Raw genomic sequence first — 24,271 nt, 5'->3', positions numbered from 1 at the left:
GGTGTTTTTACCAGTGTATTTCTTCACATTTTAGGTAACATGTCAGGATCTCAGAGAGGCTGTGCTGCGCGGATACTGGAAAAGAACCCCAAGGCAGTGTACATACACTGCGCGAGTCATGACCTAAATCTAGCGCTGGTCCACTCTTCAAAGATACCAATGGTGTTCAGTATGATGGAGAACCTGGCTGCTCTTGGCCGCTTTTTCAACAACTCTCTCAAGCGGTGAGTGGGATACGGCATAAGGTCAAATTTGTAGTAGAGTTGATTAATCGATCATGCACTAAAAATGTAACTTTTATCAGGTGTTCAGCTTTGGGTAACTACCGTCATTGTGATACCCATTGTTTTTTCTGCGCAGAACAAGGGCACTAGAATATGAAATTGAAAAGTTCACCTCAAATTTGGAGGAGAGTATGAAAAAGAAAACGGTGAAGGCCCTCTGTCAGACTAGATGGGTGGAGAAGCACCAGATATTCCAGGACGTTCATGACATGTACGGGCCATCGTCAACTGTCTCGACCAGATGGTAGAAGACAACACGTTAAAGTGGGACCGGAAGACCCTCACAGAGGCTTCTGGTTTCCTTAACACCGTAACCAGCTCTCCGTTTCTGGCAGCATTTGAGACAGTTCGTTTTTCATTCCGGTAAGTTTTGAGACATATTTTGTGAATGAAAATGTGTGCCTTAGTAGTTTTTGTTAATTGCAATTCCTAACAACAAATCGTTTTATCCGTATAAACAGATACACACACGACTTGGCTACGTTACTCCAAGGGGAAAGCCTTGAGATTTAATCAGCATTTGATGAGGTTGTCAGAAAGACGGAGGCCCTGAGGGAGGCGTTGAGAGATAGTGATATGGTGTTTGCGTCCATTTACGCTGAGATGGCCAAGAAAGCGAAAGATGCTAATGCCGAGATCACAAGACCTTGTCTATGTGGTCGCCAGACCCTCAGGGAGAACCACGGAGGAGCTTCAGCCACTCTAGGAGTACTACCGTGCTGCTGTGTTCACCCAATACATCACTGAACTCGTGAAACAACTCCAGTCCAGGTAATTATTCATTTAAAAAATTGAACGAGATATACTGATTTCTCACTTTTTGTATCTAATTAATGTATAGATAATCCCCTTGTATCGAAGATCTTAATGGCGTACCACCATATCGTATGCATTCAGGAGTTTTTTGTTGTTGTTCATCTGTAACGTGAGCCTCGTTTTGTTTAGGCCGTGTGTTCTGCCCTGCTTTTGTTACATTATCTCCTTGTATTGCCAGATTACTGTTATGCTCCTGTTTCAATAAAGTTTGACTTCAAGAAACTGGAAAATGGAACACGATTTGAATACCAATGTTGTCTAATTGTATTAAAATTGTGTGCATCCGCTACATGTTCCTCACTGGAAACCCAAATAGCTTCACTGAATGTCATAAACAGATACCAGATTGTGTACCCTAACCAGTGGTTTTTAGGCATTTTAGACATTTTCATATTTCTTATAGTCAACCTGTATTGAAATAGAATGCTCTCTTTTGCATCTCTTTTGTATAGATTCTCTAAGCTCTCGATACTGTCAACTCTTGGTTTGGCTCTCATTCCACAACCATTCGATCATCTAGTTGGTGGGAAAGCGGTCGAGCTGGGGACACTATTGGGATGATCTTCCAAATCCAGAGGGTTTCATGGAGGAAGTGGCTAGATGGCGTCTCCTCTGGCAGTCGGAAAAGGATAAGCCCTCCAATCTGGGTGGTACCCTGTCCCACAAGGTGATGGCATTAAGGCAGGATTCTTCGTCTTTTGCTCCTTTTGCCGGTCACGTCCACGACAGTGGAAAGGGCAAACTCCTCACTGCGCTTCATCAAGGATGTGCGCCGCAGTACAATGACCGGCGGCCGGCTCAACGCCCTACTCCTGCTATTCGTCCACAGGGATACCGCAGAGAACCTGAGCCTCGACAGGGTGGTGGACAGATTCGCAAACGCGAAACCAAGACGTATGCTACTAAGTAATGTTTTGAGCGCCTAAGAAACTCTAGGAATGTGTAAGCTCTAGGAACTAAAATTTAGTCTATGTTTATGTTAACACACAAAAATATGTTAACGAATGAAGGCTGGCGCCAAAGATAATCATCAAGTGTATCTTTAAGACTTGGTGTTCATGATGGTTTTGTGAAATAAAAGAAAAAAATACGGGGAGTGCGGGTTTCGGATAAATACCAGAGTGTCCCACTGACCAAATGGCGATAACGTCACAGTTAATGATTACATGCATAAATTATGTTAATATATGCAAGCCGACTGCAAGTCTGCGCACCCCCTTCCCCTCGGCAAATCCGCGTACGCGCCTGATTTGCTTCTGCTTTTCTTTAAGTCAGTCAATAATCTCTTTTTCAGAGCTCTTTCCATACTGTGGAGCATCTCTAACCCAGAACAAAGCATGAATGTGTGGACTACCTCGCTGCTGGAACTCAACTCTATAAAAGAAGTCTACATTTTCTCCAGCTGGTGCTGCATTACTTTTTAGTACATCGCGGAGGAATATTTGAACCATGTGATCAAAATTCCTAGCACGTGACAGGATCTTTTTGAATAAGAACAGACTTTTCCTGTCAATTCATTTGATTAATTTCATCATCAGTATAATTCTTATTAGCGAACCTAAGATGAAATGATACAAATATTACTTCTTTTTCTTGTATGCCCATATTTGGGGCGTAGAAGAGCTACGATTTCTACCAGGCGGTGTGCGCACTACAACCGCAAAGCATCATAGGTAAAATAGAAATTCCAGCCTATTTGGTGCTAGCCGTCGTTGAGTAAACATCTCTCCGCCGTTGATATAGCGCGCGTACCCAGCTGTAAGAAAGCATGACCAAAACATAGGGATTAACAGCATTCTTCCTTTTCTTAAGAAAATACCTGGCATTTTCCAGTTAAAAAAACATAAAAGTGTTCAAGGGGAAGACAGTAGCGGTAGATGCGTCGTGTTGGATCCATAAATTTCTGTATCTTTCCATGCGAGACCAGGGGAATCGCGATGGGTGAGTAAGGAATTCGAGGAAGAGTCGCCTAAATCAACAATTTTTTTATAAAATATTTTGCTTTCTACAGACTAAAAGCAGGCTATCTCAAACACTTAAAACTTCTGACAGGGGCTGGGGTAACCCCAATGGTCATTTTTGACGAGTTGGCACTGCCAGCGAAAGAGGTTGAAAATAAAAGAAGACAGAAAAATAGGTAAGGAATAAAATAGATTCTTTTAACAACCCTGCCCTGTTACTGTTTCTAACGTATATTTATATGATGCTTATTTTTATTAACAGACTTGCGTATCTGAGAAAGTGCAATATGTTGTAGCCCCGTACGAAGCAGACGCGCAAATTGCCTACCTTATGAAATCTGGTGTGGCAGATCCTGCCTTAATTGAAGACGCGGACCTGCTTGCATATGGTTGCTCCAAGGTATTGAAAATACATACATATAATTGATTTATCTAATTAAGATTCAGATGTCCCTTTAAATATTAATCCTATGAATTATAATAAAATAATATAGGCTAGGTGATCCATGGCTATTGGAGAACAGAAACATAACGACAAGTGTCCACGGTATTTTCCATGGCCCCTGATAAAGTGAATCTACCGTGAAGCATTCTGCAACAACCCATAATAATAATAACCACATTATGCGTACTACCTTATAAGGATACCGGATACGGAATACCAAGAAGTGCAACTAGAGGCTCACAAACATGTTTGATTACAATTATATAATTACAAATACATAATTACCAACTTAACTTACCATAAGATAACATAATGAGCGTTAGGAACTAACAAACTACACTTAAAAAAACGTAACTTTATAAAATAAAGTAACTATATAAAAAACGGTCTCCCTAATCATGATTAATAACAAAATAACTCAAATAATAAAAACACCCATATTCACTTCATAGGAAAGCATTCTAAGAAGAATCATAGAGGATGCAGATAAGGAAGAAGAAGAAAGGAAAAGAAAAAGAGAAAGGAAGGAGAAAGAAAAAGCCAATTTGTTAAAAGCTTTGATATTAAGGAGAAAACACATAAACCAACAAGAACTCCAAACCAAAGAAGAACTAAGAAAGAAGCTAGGAGAAAGGGAGTCTTTAGAAAAGAATAGATTATCGATAGACAATAAGATAATGAAAATAATTGGAAACAAATAAGGGAAATTATTATTTAAAAAAAAAGAGAAATAAACATATACGTTATGAAATTGTGAGTATATGTCATGAGATTAGCCTTGTCTTAGGCTTATATGTTAACCTTATCATATATAGAGAGAAGAAATGAATAAGAATATGATAAAAATAGGACTACTATATTAAAATCACTGATTTGTCAGAGGCGGACTAAAATTATACAGGAACTATATGTGTTGGAATCATAAACCAGTACACAAACAAGTGCACATTACTCAGACTGACAGACAGGGTGCAGTTCTCTCGTATAGCAGTACACACTATACAAAATAGTGCTTGACAGAGACACTACATAAACAGCCTCAACACGAACAAATAGCTGATAGACACTGAAGAGCATTGCACATCACTAAAAATCAGTAAAAACCCAAGGCACTGCAATTACTGGATAGTAATAGCTCAAAGAGTCATTGCACGTCAACAAGCAAATAGTTGATAGACACCGAAGAGCATTGCACATTTTTGAATAGTAAAGCCAAAAGGCATTGCACTGACACCACTGGACAGTGATAGCTCAAAGAGTCCTTGCACATCAACTAAACAAATACACCTTTTGCTGTTCATTAACGGGAAAGGGGCATTCATTTGTGCCAAAAGTTACATCGATAGCGTGTGTTGTTCGTTCATCAACATCGCTCGAAACATCATTTAGCGTGACTCGACTTTCAATAACAATTGAATATTCCTGAACATTCATTAGCATCAACGGAGAAACAATAACGCACTTGGACATTCAATTGGATTGGAACGAACATTCTTTTGCGCCCAATGAAAATTCAATTGCACGTTTGGACAATCAGTAGCGTTTAATGACAATCAGTTATACGAAATAGAAAATTCACTAGTGCTATTAACATAAACAAGGACAATCAACAAGCCTTTTCAGACAATCATGTTCATCAAGGTGACATTCATGAATGTGGTTTGACAATCATTTGTTCGATTCAAACAAACATTATAAGAAAAGAAAATATCATTAGTTTTATTTCGATTTTTGAAGTGACATTTATACCTGAGATTGATCTCTATTAACAAAGCGAGGTATATAGGTTTGCATAAAACGAAACCATTGCCCACATTTCGCTCCCGTGACTGTTCCTATGTTGTAGCCTCCGATGTAGAGAAATATGCTGTAGGGCGGTAACTTTTTAGCTCAGTGTTTGGGCCGGTATCTAGTGGGTTATGGCGCGCTGGTGCACCGTCGTAAATAAAAATGACGTTTTCGTTGGGGTAAAGATTCAGTCGTGTTTGTGAAGTCGTTGAATCTTTGTGAATTCATTCCCCCGATGAAAAGTGGAAGATAAGACCGTTAGTGGGCGAAATAGCCAAAGTGACTGTGATATTTCTTCCAATTTGACCACATACTTGGCGGTACGCTCTCTCTCCCCTCTTCTAGCTCTTCCCTGTGTTCGAGGGGTTTCTTGGCGGCATTTCTCATACAAACGTTTTCTGTTTTTCTATAGCGAACGAGTGAGTATATATTTTTTGCTTTTATAAACCCTCCACAAAAAGTGTTGTTTGTTTGTCTTGTTTTTTGTTAAAAATTTTTTATAGTTCTATATTTTTCTTAATTTTAGGATCCCACTGTTTGAAGAAAAGAGAAAAATAGTAACTCTAATGAAATTTTATTTTTCCTTGTTGTTTGGTTGAAATCGGATAAATGGTTGTCAAACCACATTGATGAATTGTCACATTGATGAACATGATTGTCTGAAAAGGCTTATTGGTTGTCTTTGTTTATGTTAATAGCACTAATGAGTTTTCTATTTTTTATAACTGATTGTCAATAAACGCTTCTGATTGTCCAAACGTGTAATTGAATTTTCGATTGCATGCAAAAGAATGTTCATTCCATCCCGAATGAATGCCCAATTGCGTTATTGATTGTCCGTTGATGCTATTGAATGTTCGCGCATATTCAATCATTGTTATTGAAAGTCGAGTCACGCTAAGGATGTTTCGTGCGATGTTGATGAACGTACAATGCACGTTAACGATACAACGTTTGGCACAAATGAATATCCCTTTCCCGTTATTGAACAGCAAAAGGTGTAGTTGATAGACACTGAAGAGCTTTGCACATTACTGAACGGTAAAGCCCCCCAAAAAAGGCATTGCACTTACTGGGCAATGATAGTTCAAGGGTCATTGCACATCAACAAAGCAAAAAGTTGACAGACACTGAAGAGCATTGCACATCACTGAAAGTAAAAAACCCTAGGCATTGCACTTACTGGACAGTGATAGCTTCAAAAGTCTTGCCCATCAGCTAGACAGACTGTACATTATCTTGTTTACAACTTGTAAGATAATGATGATAATGACAAAACTGGTAACACGCTTGGGAATGGAACACAGTTTAGGGAAAAAAGCAGGACATTAGAGGACTCAAATCAAATGCCCCAATATTTCGAGGAGAAGAGCTTTTCAATGACTTTTAACATTACTATACTGACTATACAGGGATATGCTACTTGACAGGGTGTGGTTTTTGCTGCTTTGTCCTGAATATATTTCTAGGTTATGTTTTTTTCTGCCCTAACAGGGTCAGTGTCTAAACATCTCGGTGTACCCCCCCCCCCCCCCCCCTATCCAAACATACCCTTCTTAAGGCCCATTTACACGGAACGATTTCGGCCTACGACTTGTAGTATACGACTTCTCTGCAACAGGTCGTAGGTGCCATTCACACGCGCACGACTGTCGCACACGATTGCTAAAATGGCGTGACATTCGCGCGGTTTGCTTCCCAATAGCCTGGGGAGAGCAACAAACAAGATGGCGGATAATCGCGATGTTGCAACTCTAGCGATAGTTGCCGTCTTGTTAAAGCGGAAAAGGCGGCAAAGACGCAAAAGAACGATTTGGGAAAAAGAGTGGCTTAAGCGAAGAATAAATTTCAGCGCTTATAGGCAAATTGCAACTAAGCTACAGCTAGAAGATCCTGAAAACTATCGGAGATATCTTCGTATGGACACGGCAACGTTTGAGGTATTGTAACAATTGATTCGTCTTTTTTTATCAAAAATACCTTTAACTCCAACTTTTATTACGGCATACCTATCTTCATATCACGTCATTTTCCTACGACTAGTCGTAGGATTTTGATGCATTGCTCAAAACCCTACTACAAGTCGTGAGTCGCGTGCGACAGTCGTAAGCAAGCCGTAGGGGCATTTACACGGCGCGACTTGAAGTCGTATACTACAAGTCGTAGGCCAAAATCGTGCCGTGTAAATGGGCCTTCAAAGGCTGGTTTCCATAAAGTTGGAACAACCAATAGCATCGGAATGGAGGAATTCATTGTTTGGGAAAATTGAACAAATAGATTCTCCAGTCTGATGCAGGGCTATTCATTGTATACAGCACTATATAAGTTATGAAAAACAATGTTTAACAGGTTGATGCAAAAAGTGACCTGGGAATTGAACCCAGCCCAAAGAATATAATAATAATGGTAAATATTCTTGGTGTACCCACATCACTTTTATTTTGCAAACCTGTCAAATATAAGTTATAATAATAAATATTATTATATGGCTACGATAGTACGCGCGCTGTGATTTTGGCTAATTGGTAGTCGTGACATACCCGTATTGCCCGTCTTTGAGGGCATTACGGAATTCCGTATTGCCCAACGATACATTTTTCACAATCTTTTAGTTTTCGATATTTTTTCCACCTTCCAAACTGCAAAACGAGCGACAGCGAACATTCGAGTAGCGAATTCTAACACCCAGAAGTAACAGAAATGTTTAATCAGCGGGCCGTCTTTTTCCGTATTTGGAGCGGAACATTTTGTGAGCTTTTTTGTGTTGCTTTGTTCGGTTGCACGAATTTCGCTAAAACAAAATCGACCAAAAAACCAAAGCCACAAAAAAACAAAAAAAAACAAACAGGCCTTAAAGTTAATAATGTGAGAGGGCGAGCACTTTGATTCGGAGTTTTATTATCCTGAAGAGATTGAAGAGGAAATTTTTGACACAAAGAAAAACAATAAGATCACGAGCCACCACCGATAGCCATAAAATACAAAGCTTAAGTTATTTATACCGGATAAACAAACAAATGGATAAATAACAAGGGGTGTAAAGACCCAGAAAAGTCGCTTTAAGATAAGTACTACCTGTTATTTGTGAATGCAATATTTCCATCAAATCAAAACGCCGCACAAAGCGATTGGCCTTTTCATTTTAACTTACTTCAGAAGTTTGTTCTCTACATACCATGGAGTTTTCGAACTAAACAGTCCATTCATGCCCTGAAGACTGACAACTCAGCTTTCTTTGTTATTGTTTGGATCGTCCAATTACTACCAATTACTTGTTGTTGAATCTTTTCACTAATTTACATTTTTGATTTGGCAGCGCGCTAGTGTTTTTTGTTTTCCCGCCTTTTTTAAATCGATCGATAAACTAATCGATATTCGCGCGAAAGCGAAAGTTGATTTGTTTTCTTGTCAATTTTATTTTAAAAAGCCATATAATAAACCTCGCAAAGCCTCGGTCGATACGCCAAAGCCTCAGTTTGATATTTCCCGGCATGATCTCACTCTCGGTTAGTAAGTAGTTAGTAATAGTTGTGAAAAGGAAATCCCTTAAGGACACCCAAGGTGTCCTTAATTTAAAGCTTACCTAAAATGTGACATTGATTATGTTTATTTAATAAAAAGAGCGTATCTCTCGCTTCTATATCGATTCTATAAAATCCGCCGTACGGTGTGTACTGTACATATTTTGGTCTGACCTGTTATCAGATTCAATCTCAAGCAAAATAAAAGCACAAAAGGATCACAAAAGCAAACATTTTGATTGTCCACAAAGTCATTGTGCCAGGTTTTTAAAAAACCCTATAAACATATGTAAGTAAATGGGCAGGCTGGTAAAAAGGGAATTTATAATCAGTATACAAAAAAGAACGGAATGCATTAAAATGGCTCATCCATTGGTTGAGCAAGTTCTAAGTGTAATTGTAATTGGAATTCAATTATTTATTTTTATTTCAAATAGGTAATTTAATGTATCAATTTAAAAATAGGTTACTTCCCCAAACATTTAACAGGATATTTCAATTGAACTCTCAAATTCACGATTATTACACGAGAAGCTCTAACTTGTTCCATATTTCAAAGTTTAGAACAAATATACATAAGTTTTCGTTAAGACATCAGGGACCTAAATATTTCAATTCATTGTCTTCTGATATTCAGTCTGCCAAAACGCTTAACTCTTTTTGTAATAAGTTAAAGACTTCTCTTATTAACGTTTAATTTTTTTTTTCTTTCTCGATTTGTGTTTGTGTGTGTGTGTGTTTTTTATATAAGTATGAAAAAAAAAATATGAAAGCTCTCCTACCAAATATTTATATGATTAATCTGACTGTCCGAACTATCAAATATGTATTTTCTGTTAAGATTTAGGAGGTCCGTCTCGTATAAGCCTTGCGGTTTCTTACGGTCCTCCTTGTTACACTATGTAAATTATTATAATTATCTTTATTTAAAAAAATGTATTAAGTGACAAAACAATAAACTGAACTGAACTGAACTGTGCAAGATTTTTAGTGATTTGCCTTCCTTAATGGTCCAGCTAGAGGAGGTATATACCTAAACATATTAAAAACTGGAGTTTACTTGTTCTGCTTGAATGGCAAGTCTTGTTAACTGCATCAGAACATGCTTTTGAAAAGCTAGGGTTTTTGGTAGTTGGCCACTTGTTGGTGCTAGCTTCTGGTGAGTACAGGCAGATGTACAGCACCAAAGCCGAGTCTTTCTCTCTGTTCCAGGGAACGTTGTACGCCGATTGCGGCTCTTTCGCGCCAGTAAACAGACTTTTCCGTGAGGGCGGTTGTCTTGGCTCTTTTTTCTTTGGTGGTTTGCCAGGTGTATTTCCTTCTCCCTCAGACTTCACTTTTCCATTCGCAATTGACTAGTCAAATCTACGAAGAATACATCGATGAATATCACCTATTTCCAGAGGAAAGCCATCGGGGGTCATCAGATATTTAGAAAAAGCATTGCTTTTAGAAACAAAATCAGTATTCTGTGCAAGTTTTGCATCGCATGTCTACGCCTAAAAGAAAATATAAGATCCCTTGAAAGTTGCGAATTTCTTATATTAGTTGAAAGAAAGTCAACAAAAGTCTTTGGAAATCAAAAGTTTTAGGGACAAAAAGGAAATTAAAGCGAATAAACCAGCGATAAAATACAACTGCTGCAGCCAACATCCGCCATGTTTTTCCGTGAAGCGTTTTCTCCCACAATGCATTGCGGTCGTAGTGCGCACACCGCCTGGATTTCTACTCAAATGACGTCAATTTCTACTACCCTTGGAAATCTGTTCACACATTACAGACGCTGATTGTGAAGCTGGGCAAGTTGACTTCCGAATTGTCCTAGCGGAACTATAATCGGACCGAACCACTTTTACAGTTGACCTAAAAAATACTACTTGGAACGGACAGGAACCTCATCAATATGGTATAAGAACTAATTTCAAAATTTCTATTTTTTGTATGAAATAAATGCGGAGAGCATAAAACATTAAGAACATTTTTCCTGTTACAGATAAGAGAAATCAAACGTTTCATTGCTGCTTAGGTTCTTTTTGGGGGAGAGTTGGGGGACTTTTCCCAAGTAAATCATAGATGCGTTTCGTCTTTGTTCACAGGTCACCCAGCGTATTGTTAGTGAACCGCAATTTAGTATAGATAGTATAAGCTTAGTTCAGACCTTATGATATAGGGGATTTTTATAAATATAACTCAAAATTTATAAGAAATTCCCACTAAAATTATAACAATTATGCTTTAGGTGAACTGTTGTTTTTTCGCACTCGGGTTTAACTGTAGCGGACTATTCTAAAGTAGGAAACAATCCGAGATGGGACTTAAATTCATTCTATCAAACCATACAGGATGCCAAACCAGAAACCTAAAGTCCGGCGCACACATCAATCAATGTTAAACGGGCGACACAGAAGGCTCTGTGCAGGAGGGTCTCCGGCCGATTTTTATTTGTCTTGTGTTAAATAAGATTACACCTTTAGTTACAACCTGCTCAACCAAGAGGCTTGATTTGTGAAATGTAGCACAACTGCTGACATGCATGTGTTCACACAAATGAGTGCTTTATGACGAAAATGAATGTATATTCGCGTTATTGATCGTATATTGCCGCAAATAAATGTAGATTTCCTGGTAATGAACAGCAAAAGGTATAAATAGAAGTGATACTGAAATGTTAAGACTAACTTGTGGTCTCACCTTCCATATCTGTTTACAAACAAACGACCAGCTATGTCCATCCTGCACCAAACAAAAATGACAGATCCAGCCATTGTCGATGAAATTAATACTTCCCCGAGTAATCCTGCAGAATATTACTATTCAGTTGAGTGGAATGAGCATGTTGACAAAGTACTGTCTAGTTGTGCAGTACCACAGCCTTCAACTCAGACGAGCCAATCTCAACCTGTAGCACATTCTCCACCACATCCACAACCACTGTCTCAACAACAGCCACAAGTAACAAGAGCTACTACGTCAACCACAGGAACCCAACATAATTATCAAATTAGCATAAATGTTGCAAGTCTCAAACTTGGGTCATCTGCATTTTGGTTTCTTCCACCAAAAATTTCTCAAGTAACTTTATTTGGTATGAATGGTTCTAGTGCATGTACATTTATTTCCCTATTAATGGCCAATGAGTTTACAATTTCTACTTACCGTGACAGTTATCGATTGGACAAAAATCCTCCCCCCTAAGTACACCATGGATCTCCTTACTTGTCACAGCTATTGCAAGGGGGAACCAAACGTACGATACCACGACACAAGGAAATGTAGAAGCTGCCTCAGTGTAGACTCAGTGTAGAAGCTGCCAAAAGCCATTTAGCTCCACTACTTGGTTCCCCGAGTGGATCAGCTATACTAGAGGATATATTTGACATTTCACTAACATGCACTGACCCTCAAGTACCACAGAGTTCGCTGGCGTTTTACCTCCAGAGGTTAGATCGAGAGTCTAACTTGGCAGCGTTGGTGATTTTTAATGGAATGACTGTCTGTTTTGACGCACATCGTGGAAAGCTATACATGATGGGCAGCCACCCCCACTCACAATTCGGAGCCATGATCGGCATGGCTCCAATAGAGAGTCGAGAAGAATTTCTTTCTCAGATCAAGCAGCAAATGTCACCCACATACAACGTTTGCTCCCTTACATTTGTTAGATATTTAGACCACAACTCGCACGAATCAGAATTTTTCGTTCTTCGAGGCGAACGGCAGTACGAGTTTACGAAAATTTGTACATAATAAAACAAATCTGAGCACAATTATCCACCCTTTTAGGTCACATTGATACTCTAAGTCAATAAAGTCGTTTTATTCCGATGTAATTATTGAGTTATGAGTAGAATCTTGGCAGTATTTGGCTGGATTATCCACCAGGCGTCCGCCATCTTTGTTGAATCTAAAATTCCAACCTAGCGCATGCGCAGTCGTTTTGCATACGTGAACCCTCTCCCAAACAAAAAAAAAAGTTATTAAAATGTTTCATGTTTCCTTTTCTTCCATTAATTTGCATTGTTTACTATAGTTTAGTGATTTTCCTGATTTCACAAAAGGAAAAAGAGCAAAACAATTTAATATTCTATTTTATCCATTCCAGAAAATGCAGAGCAATTGACCAGTTTTTTACATGATGAGTCATTTCCACACCAGCACACTCCAACAGAGGACTCAAATGACATTATACAATCAGTGGAACTAATGTCATCCAAACTTGAAGAACTCCCTTCAGAGCCCTCTTTATTACACGTGGTGCGCCAGATGAAGTACTGGTCGTCATTGTTTGTAGGAATGATGAAAAGTGGCAGTACAAGTGGGTTTCCATCTACATCTGCTGCCATGTCTGTGGTGCCGTCTGCTGCCATGTCTGAGGTGCCGTCTGCTGCAATATTTACTGTGCCATTTGTTCCCTATGTCTGCAGTGCCATCTGTAGGTGTTAGTGGTGCAAGTGCTCTAAGTGTTAATGGTGTTAGACCTGTAGGTGTTAGTTGTGTTAGACCTGTAGGTGTTAGTTGTGTTAGACCTGTTGGTGTAATTGGTGTTAGACCTGTAGGTGTTAGTGGTGCAAGTGCTGTAGGTGTTAGTGGTGCAAGTGCTGTTGGTGTTAGTGGTGCAAGTGCTGTAGGTGTAATTGGTGTTAGACCTGTAGGTGTTAGTGGTGCAAGTGCTGTTGGTGTTAGTGGTGTTACACCTGTTTACATGTATGCTGTCCCGTCCGTCAGTGTGAGTACTGTGAGTACTGTTATGAGTGACATGGAAACTAATGTATTGTACATGGAGTACAACCCTCAAAATCTTATTTTTCGGGATTGGCTTGGCTCCCTTGTAATACCAACTCCATTAGACTCGTTATCGCAAGTAAAAGTGGTCTTGGAAAATGGTGCCCGCAACTGCCCTCCACTGAAGAAATTGACAAAGAAAATGAGATTATTTTATCAACGGGCCACCAAATCGACTATTTATAGTCAGGGTAAGGCTGTTTACAATGTTCTGGAGAAGCTCCAGTTCAACGAAGAAAATGTTATTAACGAGTATGGCACAAACAAGCCAGGATCACTATATAAAAATATTTATCGAAAGCGTTGATTAATATATTGTTTAGTATTGTTTATTTTGTAATGACCGTATATCGCGACATCGCAATATGTGGTTTGTAAAGTACAGGGGTATTCACTATATTACCATAGTAGTTACCATAGACATTACCATAGTTTGCGATGACGCGAAATATGGTCTTTGTGGAGATATGTCTTCGATCACGATAATATTGAACAAGATGAGAGTTCTCATGTAGGGTATAAAAAGTCTAAAATACAGAAATGGTATTTAACACCAAAAAGCGCGATGTCGCGGATTGTGGAAAAGGTTATACCCCGTAAAATAATGATGTGCGGTCAAAGACAGGGATTCACAGTAAACAAAAAAAAAAAACAGGGTTAATGATGTGCGGTGAGAGACAGGGATTTACAGTACCCATAGCATAGACACAGGTTTTTATACCAGGGTTCGAACTGTTCCTCTTGCTTGAGAAACGAAGCCCGCACCTATCGCTATTTTGTTAAGAGTTGCCCGACGGAATGTTTCGTTCATTTAAGGTGGCTTGACTCAGTATTCCCCCTTTCCTCTGAATAGCTTCTTTATGAATACGAAGACATAGCGGCAGAGATTAGGACATATAACATAAAAGTATGTTTGAAAATGATATCGCTCTTACAGATCTCTCTAAAAATTCACACAAGGCTAGACAACCATGTGTTATATAAATTCTGGAGATGACTTAGGAAAAAAAATCGATATGGGCTTGCAATTTGTTGGCCTAGAATAAAAGGAGGCGGAGCGTCTTACTAAAGTGACATTTATTTCGATCAACAAAATCTATGTCATATTATATTGTCAGCCTTATGTTATTGATTTGGTGTATTGGATATGGAATCTGAATCCATTTCTTCGTGAACTGCGTTTTTAAAGATGGACGGTGTGATTGAGGGAAAACTGGGTAGAGCCACATTTAGTTTAATAATTTGAGAGATCCACAGTTAAATGTTCTCTTTTTTTACTTTTCGCTCGTTCTTTCCCTTGCTGGTACCCTCTTTCTTCAAGAAAGCCGAGGGAGAGCCAGGGAGAAAAATGGTTTAGCTGTCATACAGGTGTAGGAGTATATACAGGGGCGGATCCAGAAATTCCGAAAAGGGGATTGGAGCAAGGCATTCAAGAAAGGGGGCCGGATACATTGATCTTCCGTGGACATCCTTATATTTCTTGTTATTTTTATGCCAAATGTCTGGAAACAGGAAGGCCGCGGCCTGCTTGGCAAACTAAATGTTATATGTGAATCTACAACCAACGTTACACTAGCGTTCTATTGTTTATTAGAGCTGGCTACAGTTTTTTCGACGAGATGGAAATTCGTATTTGTGAAACTTCGTATTTCATCTTCATCAAGCTCAGCAAAATGCTAAGCCATTTAGATAGCCTCATAGTAGTAGGAAACCAGAGAACCTGGAGCACTGGAATGGTGTTGCAAATCAAAAACAGGTTGACACAAAATCAAGTTGACATATGTTTTTTTTTTAACTGCAAGTAGATTTTGCACTCCACAATTATAATAATTGGGGTTAATATAATATAAACATATAGAGCGGCATGACACCTCCATGTATCACAATATTGTTATATTGATTGGCATGATAAGAAGCCTTTCCCTTTGTTAGTGTTTGTAGAGTGTCATATTTTTTTGCAAACCGTTGTATTAAAATATATAATAACAAATGTTGATCTGGCAAAGAATTCAACCACTTGAATTGCTAAGCTCTTATCACTCTTCGTTTCTGTTAAATCAAGCACTAACAACCCAAGCCTAAAAGTATATTTTTTTTAGGGAGTGCACTAGGCTAGCCGACAGTTAGCCGACTAACTGTGATTTGATTGACAGTGCTTAGAGAGTTTCAAAACCAGTGGTTACAGCTGTAATCAATTGGGCTGCTGCACCAGAGTCCTAATCTAATATTCTCCTAGGAAAATTCTTTGTTGCTTTTCCCCTGTCCTTGTCAACCCTCAGAGCTCTCTTCATCACAATTGTTTTCCTTCTCACTTTCCCTTTCTTCATCATCGATGAGATCCCTATCATTCTTCAAGTCGTCATACAAATCAGACACCTCCTCCTCCATCTCAACTTCTGAGTCACCTTTATTATCATCCTCATCATTTGGGCTGTCAAACATCTCTACTGCCTCTAGTAATGGTGCTATGTGACTAAAACAATGCACATCTGGTTTCAATATCATAAAGGAGATCACAAAAAGGAGCAAGAAATTTATTAGCAGCATTAATAGTCCAGTCAATCTAATGTACAACCACTACATGTAACAAAAATATGGTTTGCAATAAGACACCTATAGAAGTTAACTTGATGATAATATTTTGTATAATTTCAGGAGTTAAAAAAAAAGACGACTACCGCAAGTACTTCCATCGGAAGATAAACCGATGTGACGCAGCCACAAACCTTTTGATGACATAGAAGAGGCCGAGTTCTGGTTTGGTGGTGGTAAACAAGACATGGTCAAAAAGGTGCCGCGGGTAACAACTGCACTCCACCAGAGCAAGAGACCACCACGTTTACCTGTAAAGAACTGTTACGCAAGACAAGAGATGAGCTGTTGTAACTTGTTAAGGGAAGGACAGGTAGAGAGATGAACCCACGCACCAGAAAGGCAGATCTGGTTAACATGATTGAGGGTTTCTGAATTTAAATAAATGAGGCGTAAATAAACTTGAATGCAAATGCAAGTGTGAGGTATTACCGAGTGACAGGAGTGTATATATGTTGTAAATCTATTAGCTACAATTTCTCAAACAAATAAATGTAACGAGAGTCAGGCAATATCTAAATGAAATAAATATCGTATAACTCATGTTGTACTTCTCTGTTGGGTTATAAAAGGTTTTTAAACAATAGAACAGACAGACAAACGCAAAGCGACGGCTGCGGTGTTAGGATGAAAATCGTATTTGTGTTCCATAGTGCTAATTTTGGTTTTCTTTTTTTGATGATCTATATTTAATTTGAATTCGAGTTGGCCAGAATAGGCGCCATAATTCAGAGATTGCATGACCTTGACTTTCTGCGTGTGGTTGCTCCCTTTGGTTGAAGCACAACGGCTTCGACTTTGGTCAGAACTTGGAACTGAGACGAACAGTTTCATTTAGGGCTTTATAGAAACCTATGGGATGTCTTTCTCGATTTGCCATTTTTGATGCCTATTATAAAGCTCGCTTATCAACATCAAAAATCAACAATGCGGGCCCACCCCACGATGGCAATTTAAAGTGAAGTAACTTATCCCACATGTATTACGTTTATCACTTACTAAGACCCTGAATATAGTTGGCTTAGCCCGGACGATCCCGTTCCAAACACGCCGCCAGTTACGCCTCTGGCCTTGCCTAAGGCATTGCATCCTGGCCTCCCCATTTTATCGAAGTTAGTCAGAAAGGACGCGATGTGGGGAGAACAGCTCCTTGCTTTCCTAACTAAAAAACGGTCGAGGACTGAGTGAGAAAAAACAATGAAGCTATATGTCTACTGTCAACTAGTTGAACCAGGCCTTAGCACCTCATGATCTCGGCGAAACGTTTTTGTTGTAATGATGCTTTATTAATCAAGTTAGAATCAGAACGCGAGTAAACAGTATCAATTTGCTTTTAACAATTTCTTTGATTTGGCGACGGAAAAACGTGACGGAAAAACCTTAAATGTGTGCATTTCGTGAGATAGCAAAGCCACTAGCTCTCTGCATTTCAGAGTGACCTATATTAAAACAACACCGCGTAAAACGCCCGCTTAAACCCGGTAGGTTCAATACGAACATAAATGAGCAATTAAAGTGCGTAACAAACTGCCTTTTTAAATCAATAAACACTTCCACAACAACCCACTAGATACCGGCACAAACACGTTAAAAAAAGTTACCGCCCTTTAGTCCATTTCTCAAGAGGCATTACAACGTAACATAGGAACAGTCGCGGGAGCGAAATGTGGGCAATAGTTTCGTTTTATGCAAACCAATATTCCTCGCTGTGTTAATAGAGATCAAATTCAGGGATAAATGTCAATTTAAAAATCGAAAATAACACTAAAACTAATGATATTTTCTTTTCTTTTAATGCTTGTTTGAATCGAACAAATGATTGTCAAATCACATTCATAAATGCCACCTTGATGAACATGATTGTCTGAAAAGGCTTGTTGATTGTCTTTGTTTATGTTAATATCACTAATTAATTTTGTATTTTTTATAACTGATTGTGAATAAACGCTACTGATTGTCCAAACGCGTAATTATATTTTCGGTTGCATGCAAAAGAATGTACATTCCATTCGAATGAATGCCCAATTGCGTTATTGATTGTCCGTTGATGCTATTGAATATTCAATCATTGTTATTGAAAGTCGAGTCACGCTGAGGATGTTTCTTGCGATGTTGATGAACGTACAATTCAAGTTAACGATACAACGTTTGGCACAAATAAATGCCCCTTTCCCGTTATTGCAAAGCAAAAGGTGTAGAAGGTGATGATACCGAAACATTAGGTGAGATGTTGGAATACTTGAGTTTTTTGAAAGATAATTCTGGTGATTAAAGCACAAACCCTCAAATTGAGTCAGGGAATAAATGGCCTTATAATTGGGGAATTTACAGTTCTTTGGTCTATGATAATAAATCCCTTAGTGATGCTGTAAAACTAGCACACCACAATAACTCTGTAACTGATCGAGTGAAGGGAGTGATCTCATGTCTGATCGAGCCCCCTAGGGACTATGCCAGAGCCGCTGTATTTGCACTAGATCAACTCGGTTTTAGTCATGAGTTAAACAATTAGCCCGTAAACAGAGAATAGAGGGATGAGTGGATGAGGAAAGTACAAAAAAAGGAAGCACATGAAGATGTAAAGTGCTTTCACTCGGTAAGAAAAATTGTTGAACAATCAAAAGGGAATAAAGATAACCTGTGATGGAAAATATTAACTACTTACTAACCGGGAATGTCATGCCGGGAAATTTCAAACTGAGGCTTAGGCGTATCGACCGAGGCTTTGGTTATGCAGGTACATTCCTATGGTTATTTGTCGTGAAATTGTTGCGCGCGTTGCAAAATCATTATGGCTGGAAATTATCAAAAGACTAGAGTTTAAAGCCGGATTTTTCGTAAAGTCAATTATTCTAGATAAAATGACAAATAAAATGCCGTTTTAGTGTGAAGATCTATAACCTCGGGAGTAAAAATCCAGTTTTCGATGGTCATTTTACAAATCAACTCACTATTTCGAACTTTGGAATCGCGCGCGATTTGATGGATACCGGACCCCGAAAAAAATAAGAAGCTGTTATGCGACCACTTCGCTGTCCTTACCACATCTTGCATTGCCCTTGCATTTTTGTATTTGAACATATCATTTCACACTGCTCTGTGGAAAGTTCAAGGTTGTTAACAAATGCTATTTTGTTTGAAGTTTGAAATCCTGCGCGTTGGACCCGATGCCGGCAACTGTACTGAAGTGCTGCCTTGACACAATACTGTCGTTTATTAACAAGGTGGTAAACTGTTCCCTTCAAAGCGGTGTATTGACAGAGAACATGAAGAGAGGTCTGCTAGGACCTTCGCTTAAGAAACCTTCGCTGGATCATGAGGTCTTCAACAACCACCGTCCCATCTCGAATCTCATGGTTCTTGCAAAAACTTGCGAGAAAGCTGTCGATGTTCAGCTGAAGAATCACATGCGGAACAACAACTTGGAGGATCTGTTCCAGTCAGCTTGTAAAGAGAGCCATAGCACCAAAACCGCACTACTGAGGGTCCAGAATGATGTCCTGCGAGTCATCGCCGATGGAGGCTGTGTCATGCTACTATTGCTCGATCTTTCTGCAGCATTCGACACTGTAGATCGCTCCAGTGTTGGCACAGCCTACCTCAAGGATCTGTGTTAGGGCCAATGCTGTACCTCATCTATACCACCCCTCTTGGCGCTATCCTTCGAAGGCATGGAGTTGGATATCACATGTACGCTGATGACACCCAGATATACCTAAGCTTTAAGTCCGCTGGAGAGGTAACAAGCGAGCGAGCTAAGATGGAGGCCTGTCTCAATGACATCGATTCTTGTATGTTGGCTAACAACCTAAAGCTAAACAACGACAAGAAAGAGCTGCTGGTAATCCATTCGAAGCATCGCCCCCAGCCACCACTTGATGAGGTCTCGGTCGCAGGCACTTCTGTCACTACATCTGATCGTGCACGGGACCTTGGCGTCATATTTGACATCACCTTGAACTATGAGACTCACGTTAGTGAAATATGTAAATCAGCTTTTTTATCATTAAAGAAACATTTCACACGTGCGCAAACATCTTAGCCTCGCCTCAACAGAGAAATTAGTACATGTTCTTGTGACATCCAGACAAGATAGTTGTGATGCCCTTTTGGTCGGTCTGCCAGACTATCTCATCAAGCGCCTCCAATATGTACTGAACTCAGCTGCGCAACTCATTACTTTTACGAGGAAATACGATCATATAACGCCAGTTTTAAGGCAATTACATTGGCTCCCTGTGCAGCAGCGTATTGATTTAAAGGTTTTACTTCTTACATATAAGGCTACTCATGGCAAGGCTCCAGAATACATCAGTGATCTAATGTCTCTACCAACCAAAGCGAGCACTTAGGTCCGCTAATCGACTTTTATTGGAGCAGCCGGCAAATAAACTAAATTTTTACGGTCTGAGGGCCTTCTCGGTGTGCGCGCCTAGCCTATGGAACAAACTACCTTTTGATATTTAAAACTGCACATCAGTCCCTGAGTTCAAGTGCCGGTCTAAGACGCATCTTTTTAACATTGCCTATATTTAGTCATAATCTTTTATATATTTATACAGTTGAAGCTCTCGTAAGCGACCACCTTGGGAACTGAAAATTGCGGCCGTTAACGGAGCTGGTCTCTTACGAGAGCTTGCTCTCTCTGGTTTATTGCTTGATTTTCAAACTAGGTATTTGACTCATGAGAGTGAGTTGTTTTATTTAATAGCAATTAATTCTACGCAAGGTAGCTCGTTATGCTCGTTTTTATCGACGACTTTAGCTTGTCTTCATGAGAATATCTTCTGCGTCTTTCTACGACGATCGCATGGCGTATTTTGCCGATTTCTAAAGCGTGCAACAAACAAGTGGATGGCTATTGTAACTGGAAAAAGGATAAATCACTGTTTAGTTTCACTTTAAACATTGCTTATACTTAGTCATAATCTACAGTCGAAGCTCTCTGAGCGACAGCTCTCCTAAGCGACCAGCTCCGATTACGACCACGATCACGAATCACCGATTGAATTGTCACAAAAACTCTGTAATTCTAAGCTCTCGTAAGCGACCAACTTATCGGTGCGACCAGCCCCGTTAACGACCACAATTTCAAACCACCAACTGAGATTTTATTTTTAAGCTCTCGTAAGCGACCACAATGATTTTTGGCTTTACAACATCAGTCAACACCTGATAAACATCATATCCAATGCATGCTGAAATCAGATATAAAGCGGAAATGTTTCACAAAAGCTGTCTTTCCAGTAGGCAACCATTATAGAATTTCATAACTACAATTTTCAATTTTCTAACTTCAATTTCAACCATGGGATTGACATTTCTTTGTCTCCAGAAATGTATAAATGCAAGGAATCTTGTTTTTTTAATGTTGTTGTTGTTATGTTATATCTTCTGTTATGTCATCCATATTTTCAATATCTTGTTTTTGTTTAAAAAATTGTGCATGATCTTGAATCGTACTGAGGGAAACTGCTCCACTTCAACATCGCACTCACAATTTTAATTATTGGAAATGTAGTGATTTTGTCAGGTATTGTTTTCACGAATGGTTGTCATAATTGGTTGTGATGAGTGGTTTTGTCACGAGTGGCTGTCAACAGTGGTAAAAACGCTTCGAGTCTAGTTGAGTAAAGAGACTGACCTCACGACAGCCCAGTGAATTACAGAGAAAACAGGTTCTGCCAGCAGGGTACAGGTTCTTATCTGTCTACAGAGGAGTCAGAACCAGCTGCATATCATAACAATTTCTTGAAGAAAAAACAAAGATACAGCATGGATTTAAGATATAACTTGATATCCTTGGGATCGACTTCAGATCTTGGTCAAATTTTTACCAGCTGAAAAATATAAAGGCGCTTATTTCAAATTTTCAGGTATGTATGCTTTTAAGTTAAGTACAAATTTTCAATCGACGCTAACGATGTTAAGATATGACAACGCAGTCTGTCCAAGCGGCGGAAAGGAAGAAGATTTATCTCTAATAACTATATATGTCAAGCTACATGGTCGCGTCAACTAGAGACAAGGCGGTCGAATCGCTCACTTTGGTCGCGTCGCGGGTGTAAAAATGTTAGTATTGGATTTTTCTCGCTATTCTTTGACCGAAATTGTCCATTCTGAAAGTAATGCAATAGTTTATGTCTTTTGTAATTTAGGATACTTTTTTCCAGAAAATAGAAACAAAACCCCAAACTGTCGTGCTCTTGTAACCACAAGAATGAATACAATACACCAAAAAGAAAAAGTCTTATTAATGACGAAAATTTGGGAGGAGATAATTTAATAATAATAATAATAGGAAATGCATTTTTATGCATTCAGATAGGGTTGAGTTTAGTGACATGGGATACCTGGAGTAAAATGAAGAATCCTGTTATGTCCCTCACTGAAGTTCGGTCTTTCTTGGAGTTGAGGGAGGGGGTTGATGGGGGTTGGTGAATGCAAGTGTATTTTCGTAGTTATTTTCTCGTGTGCCAAAAATATATACAGGATACCGAACGAGATGCTGAGTACCTTAATGTCATTTTACCTTTTTTCTTTTCTATTATAAAAAGTAGGGGAAAACAGAATTAACGTGGCATTGCTGAGTTGATTTATAACTAAAAATACTTTGTATACTATTTATAGATCCGACATTTCAAATCACGCGAGCACGAATAGCCAATCAGGAAAGAGATGGTGCAATAACAGCCATGTGGCCCCACAAATGTCCCACAAAAAGTCGGCAATCGACGCCGAAAAAGATTGAGTATGCCTGCCCGTTGGTAGCAATATTCAATCATTTCTTTTTAGGTTACATTGACTAAATATTTTGTTCAATCTTTATTTTTGGATTCAATCTTTTCATTATATTCAATCTCTTTTACTTTTCCATTCAATATTTTTAGGTCAAAGCAGTAGAAATGTATTACTATATTTTCTTTGGGTCGAATAATTCCGTTTTTTTATTCAATCCTTAGCATTTTATTCAATCTTTTTCTTTTATTCAATCTTCCTGGGGCGAGCGCGGTCACAGCGTATGGTCAGTGGTTTTCGTCACTGGAGTACGCCATCTCTAGAAGGTACCGCCAGTTCGGAGGCCATTTTTCTCAGGAAGCATGGACGAAGTAGTAAAAGAGGATTGCCAAGCTGCTTGGAGAGGCCTCAAACCTTCTCACCTCCTCTCCAGCCAGTACTTCTTCTAATTCTTCCGACGTTACTTCAAATGCCCTGGCGAGATGGTATCCTTCCTATTTAATCAATCTTACAAGTTAGGCCAGCTTCCAAAAGATTGGTGCAGCGCAAACGTTGTACCCATTTTCAAGAGAGGAGCTAAGCAAGACCCTAGTAATTATAGACCTGTCTCTCTCACAGCAGTTCTGTGTAAGGTGATGGAGCATGCAGTGTATGGAAGTATTATGCATTATTTAGAATGTAACAATATGTGAAACCCAACTACTTCTTACCATTGAGGAGCTTGCAAGAAACCTGGATAATGGAGTTGCATTTGATCTACAACTATTTGATTTTAGTAAGGCCTTTGACAAGGTTCCTCATCAAAGACTGTTATACAAACTGCATCTTTATGGAATTCAAGGACCTACACTGACATGGATCAATTTTTGGCTTACATCAAAGTCTCAATGTGTCATTATAGACGGAGAAGCTTCTACCTATGTCAACGTCACCTCAGGAGTACCACAGAGGACGGTGTTGGGCCCGCTGATGTTTCTTCTATTCATTAATGACATCCATATGAATCTGAATAGCACACTTGGGCTCTTTGCAGATGATGCTTTGCTGTATCGACCAATTCACTTGTTTCCTGGTCAAAGCATTGGCAAATGGAATTTAAGGGTGTGCTGACATTAGTGTTGCCCAGCGATGCCGTTGCTACGCTGGTGGCGTTGAGCGCGCGCGATCACAAATGCCGTTTTGGCGGGAAACAATTTTACTTCCGGTTGTGACGCGCGCGTCTTTGTTTACAAAAAATAAATGTTTGAGACAAATGCTGTAAAATAAAAGGATATAAAATACGAAATCAATAGTGCAGTTTTTTGTTGTTGGGAATGGCTTGACAGTGGTGAAAGTGTGGTTATG

At 39.2% G+C, this 24,271-nt stretch overlaps 1 protein-coding gene and 2 long non-coding RNA genes across 4 annotated transcripts; 2 read left to right on the top strand and 1 right to left on the bottom strand.

Annotated features, from left to right (window-relative positions):
• The first annotated feature begins 2,323 nt into the window (after nucleotides 1-2,323).
• Nucleotides 2,324-4,107, top strand: LOC125573211. The gene is made up of 4 exons (XR_007313987.1): nucleotides 2,324-3,041; nucleotides 3,112-3,237; nucleotides 3,324-3,461; nucleotides 3,959-4,107. It is a non-coding gene; the product is annotated as an uncharacterized LOC125573211 (long non-coding RNA).
• Nucleotides 4,108-7,007: 2,900 nt separating this feature from the next.
• LOC116616303 lies at nucleotides 7,008-16,732 on the top strand. 2 transcript variants are annotated; one of them, XR_004295296.2, is made up of 3 exons: nucleotides 7,008-7,234; nucleotides 12,918-13,189; nucleotides 16,253-16,732. XR_004295296.2 is itself a non-coding variant. In XM_032378370.2 (3 exons), exons 2-3 carry the CDS (start codon nucleotides 13,230-13,232, stop codon nucleotides 16,336-16,338), a joined length of 645 nt encoding a protein of 214 aa, XP_032234261.1. In that variant the 5' UTR covers nucleotides 7,008-7,234; nucleotides 12,918-13,229; the 3' UTR covers nucleotides 16,339-16,732. The 2 variants fall into 2 exon arrangements, 1 of the variants encoding a protein (XP_032234261.1); XM_032378370.2 differs by having other exon boundaries at nucleotides 12,918-13,788.
• On the bottom strand, nucleotides 15,366-16,421 carry LOC116616304. Its single transcript, XR_004295298.1, has 2 exons — nucleotides 16,324-16,421; nucleotides 15,366-16,070 (listed from the first exon to the last, which is right to left on the bottom strand). It is a non-coding gene; the product is annotated as an uncharacterized LOC116616304 (long non-coding RNA).
• Nucleotides 16,733-24,271: the final 7,539 nt, after the last annotated feature.

The sequence above is a fragment of the Nematostella vectensis genome, chromosome 10 (assembly GCF_932526225.1).
Source record: "Nematostella vectensis chromosome 10, jaNemVect1.1, whole genome shotgun sequence".
Lineage (NCBI taxonomy): Eukaryota > Metazoa > Cnidaria > Anthozoa > Actiniaria > Edwardsiidae > Nematostella > Nematostella vectensis.
The sequence above is the reverse complement of the archived record's forward strand: the minus strand, read 5'-3'. Positions and strand labels throughout refer to the sequence as shown.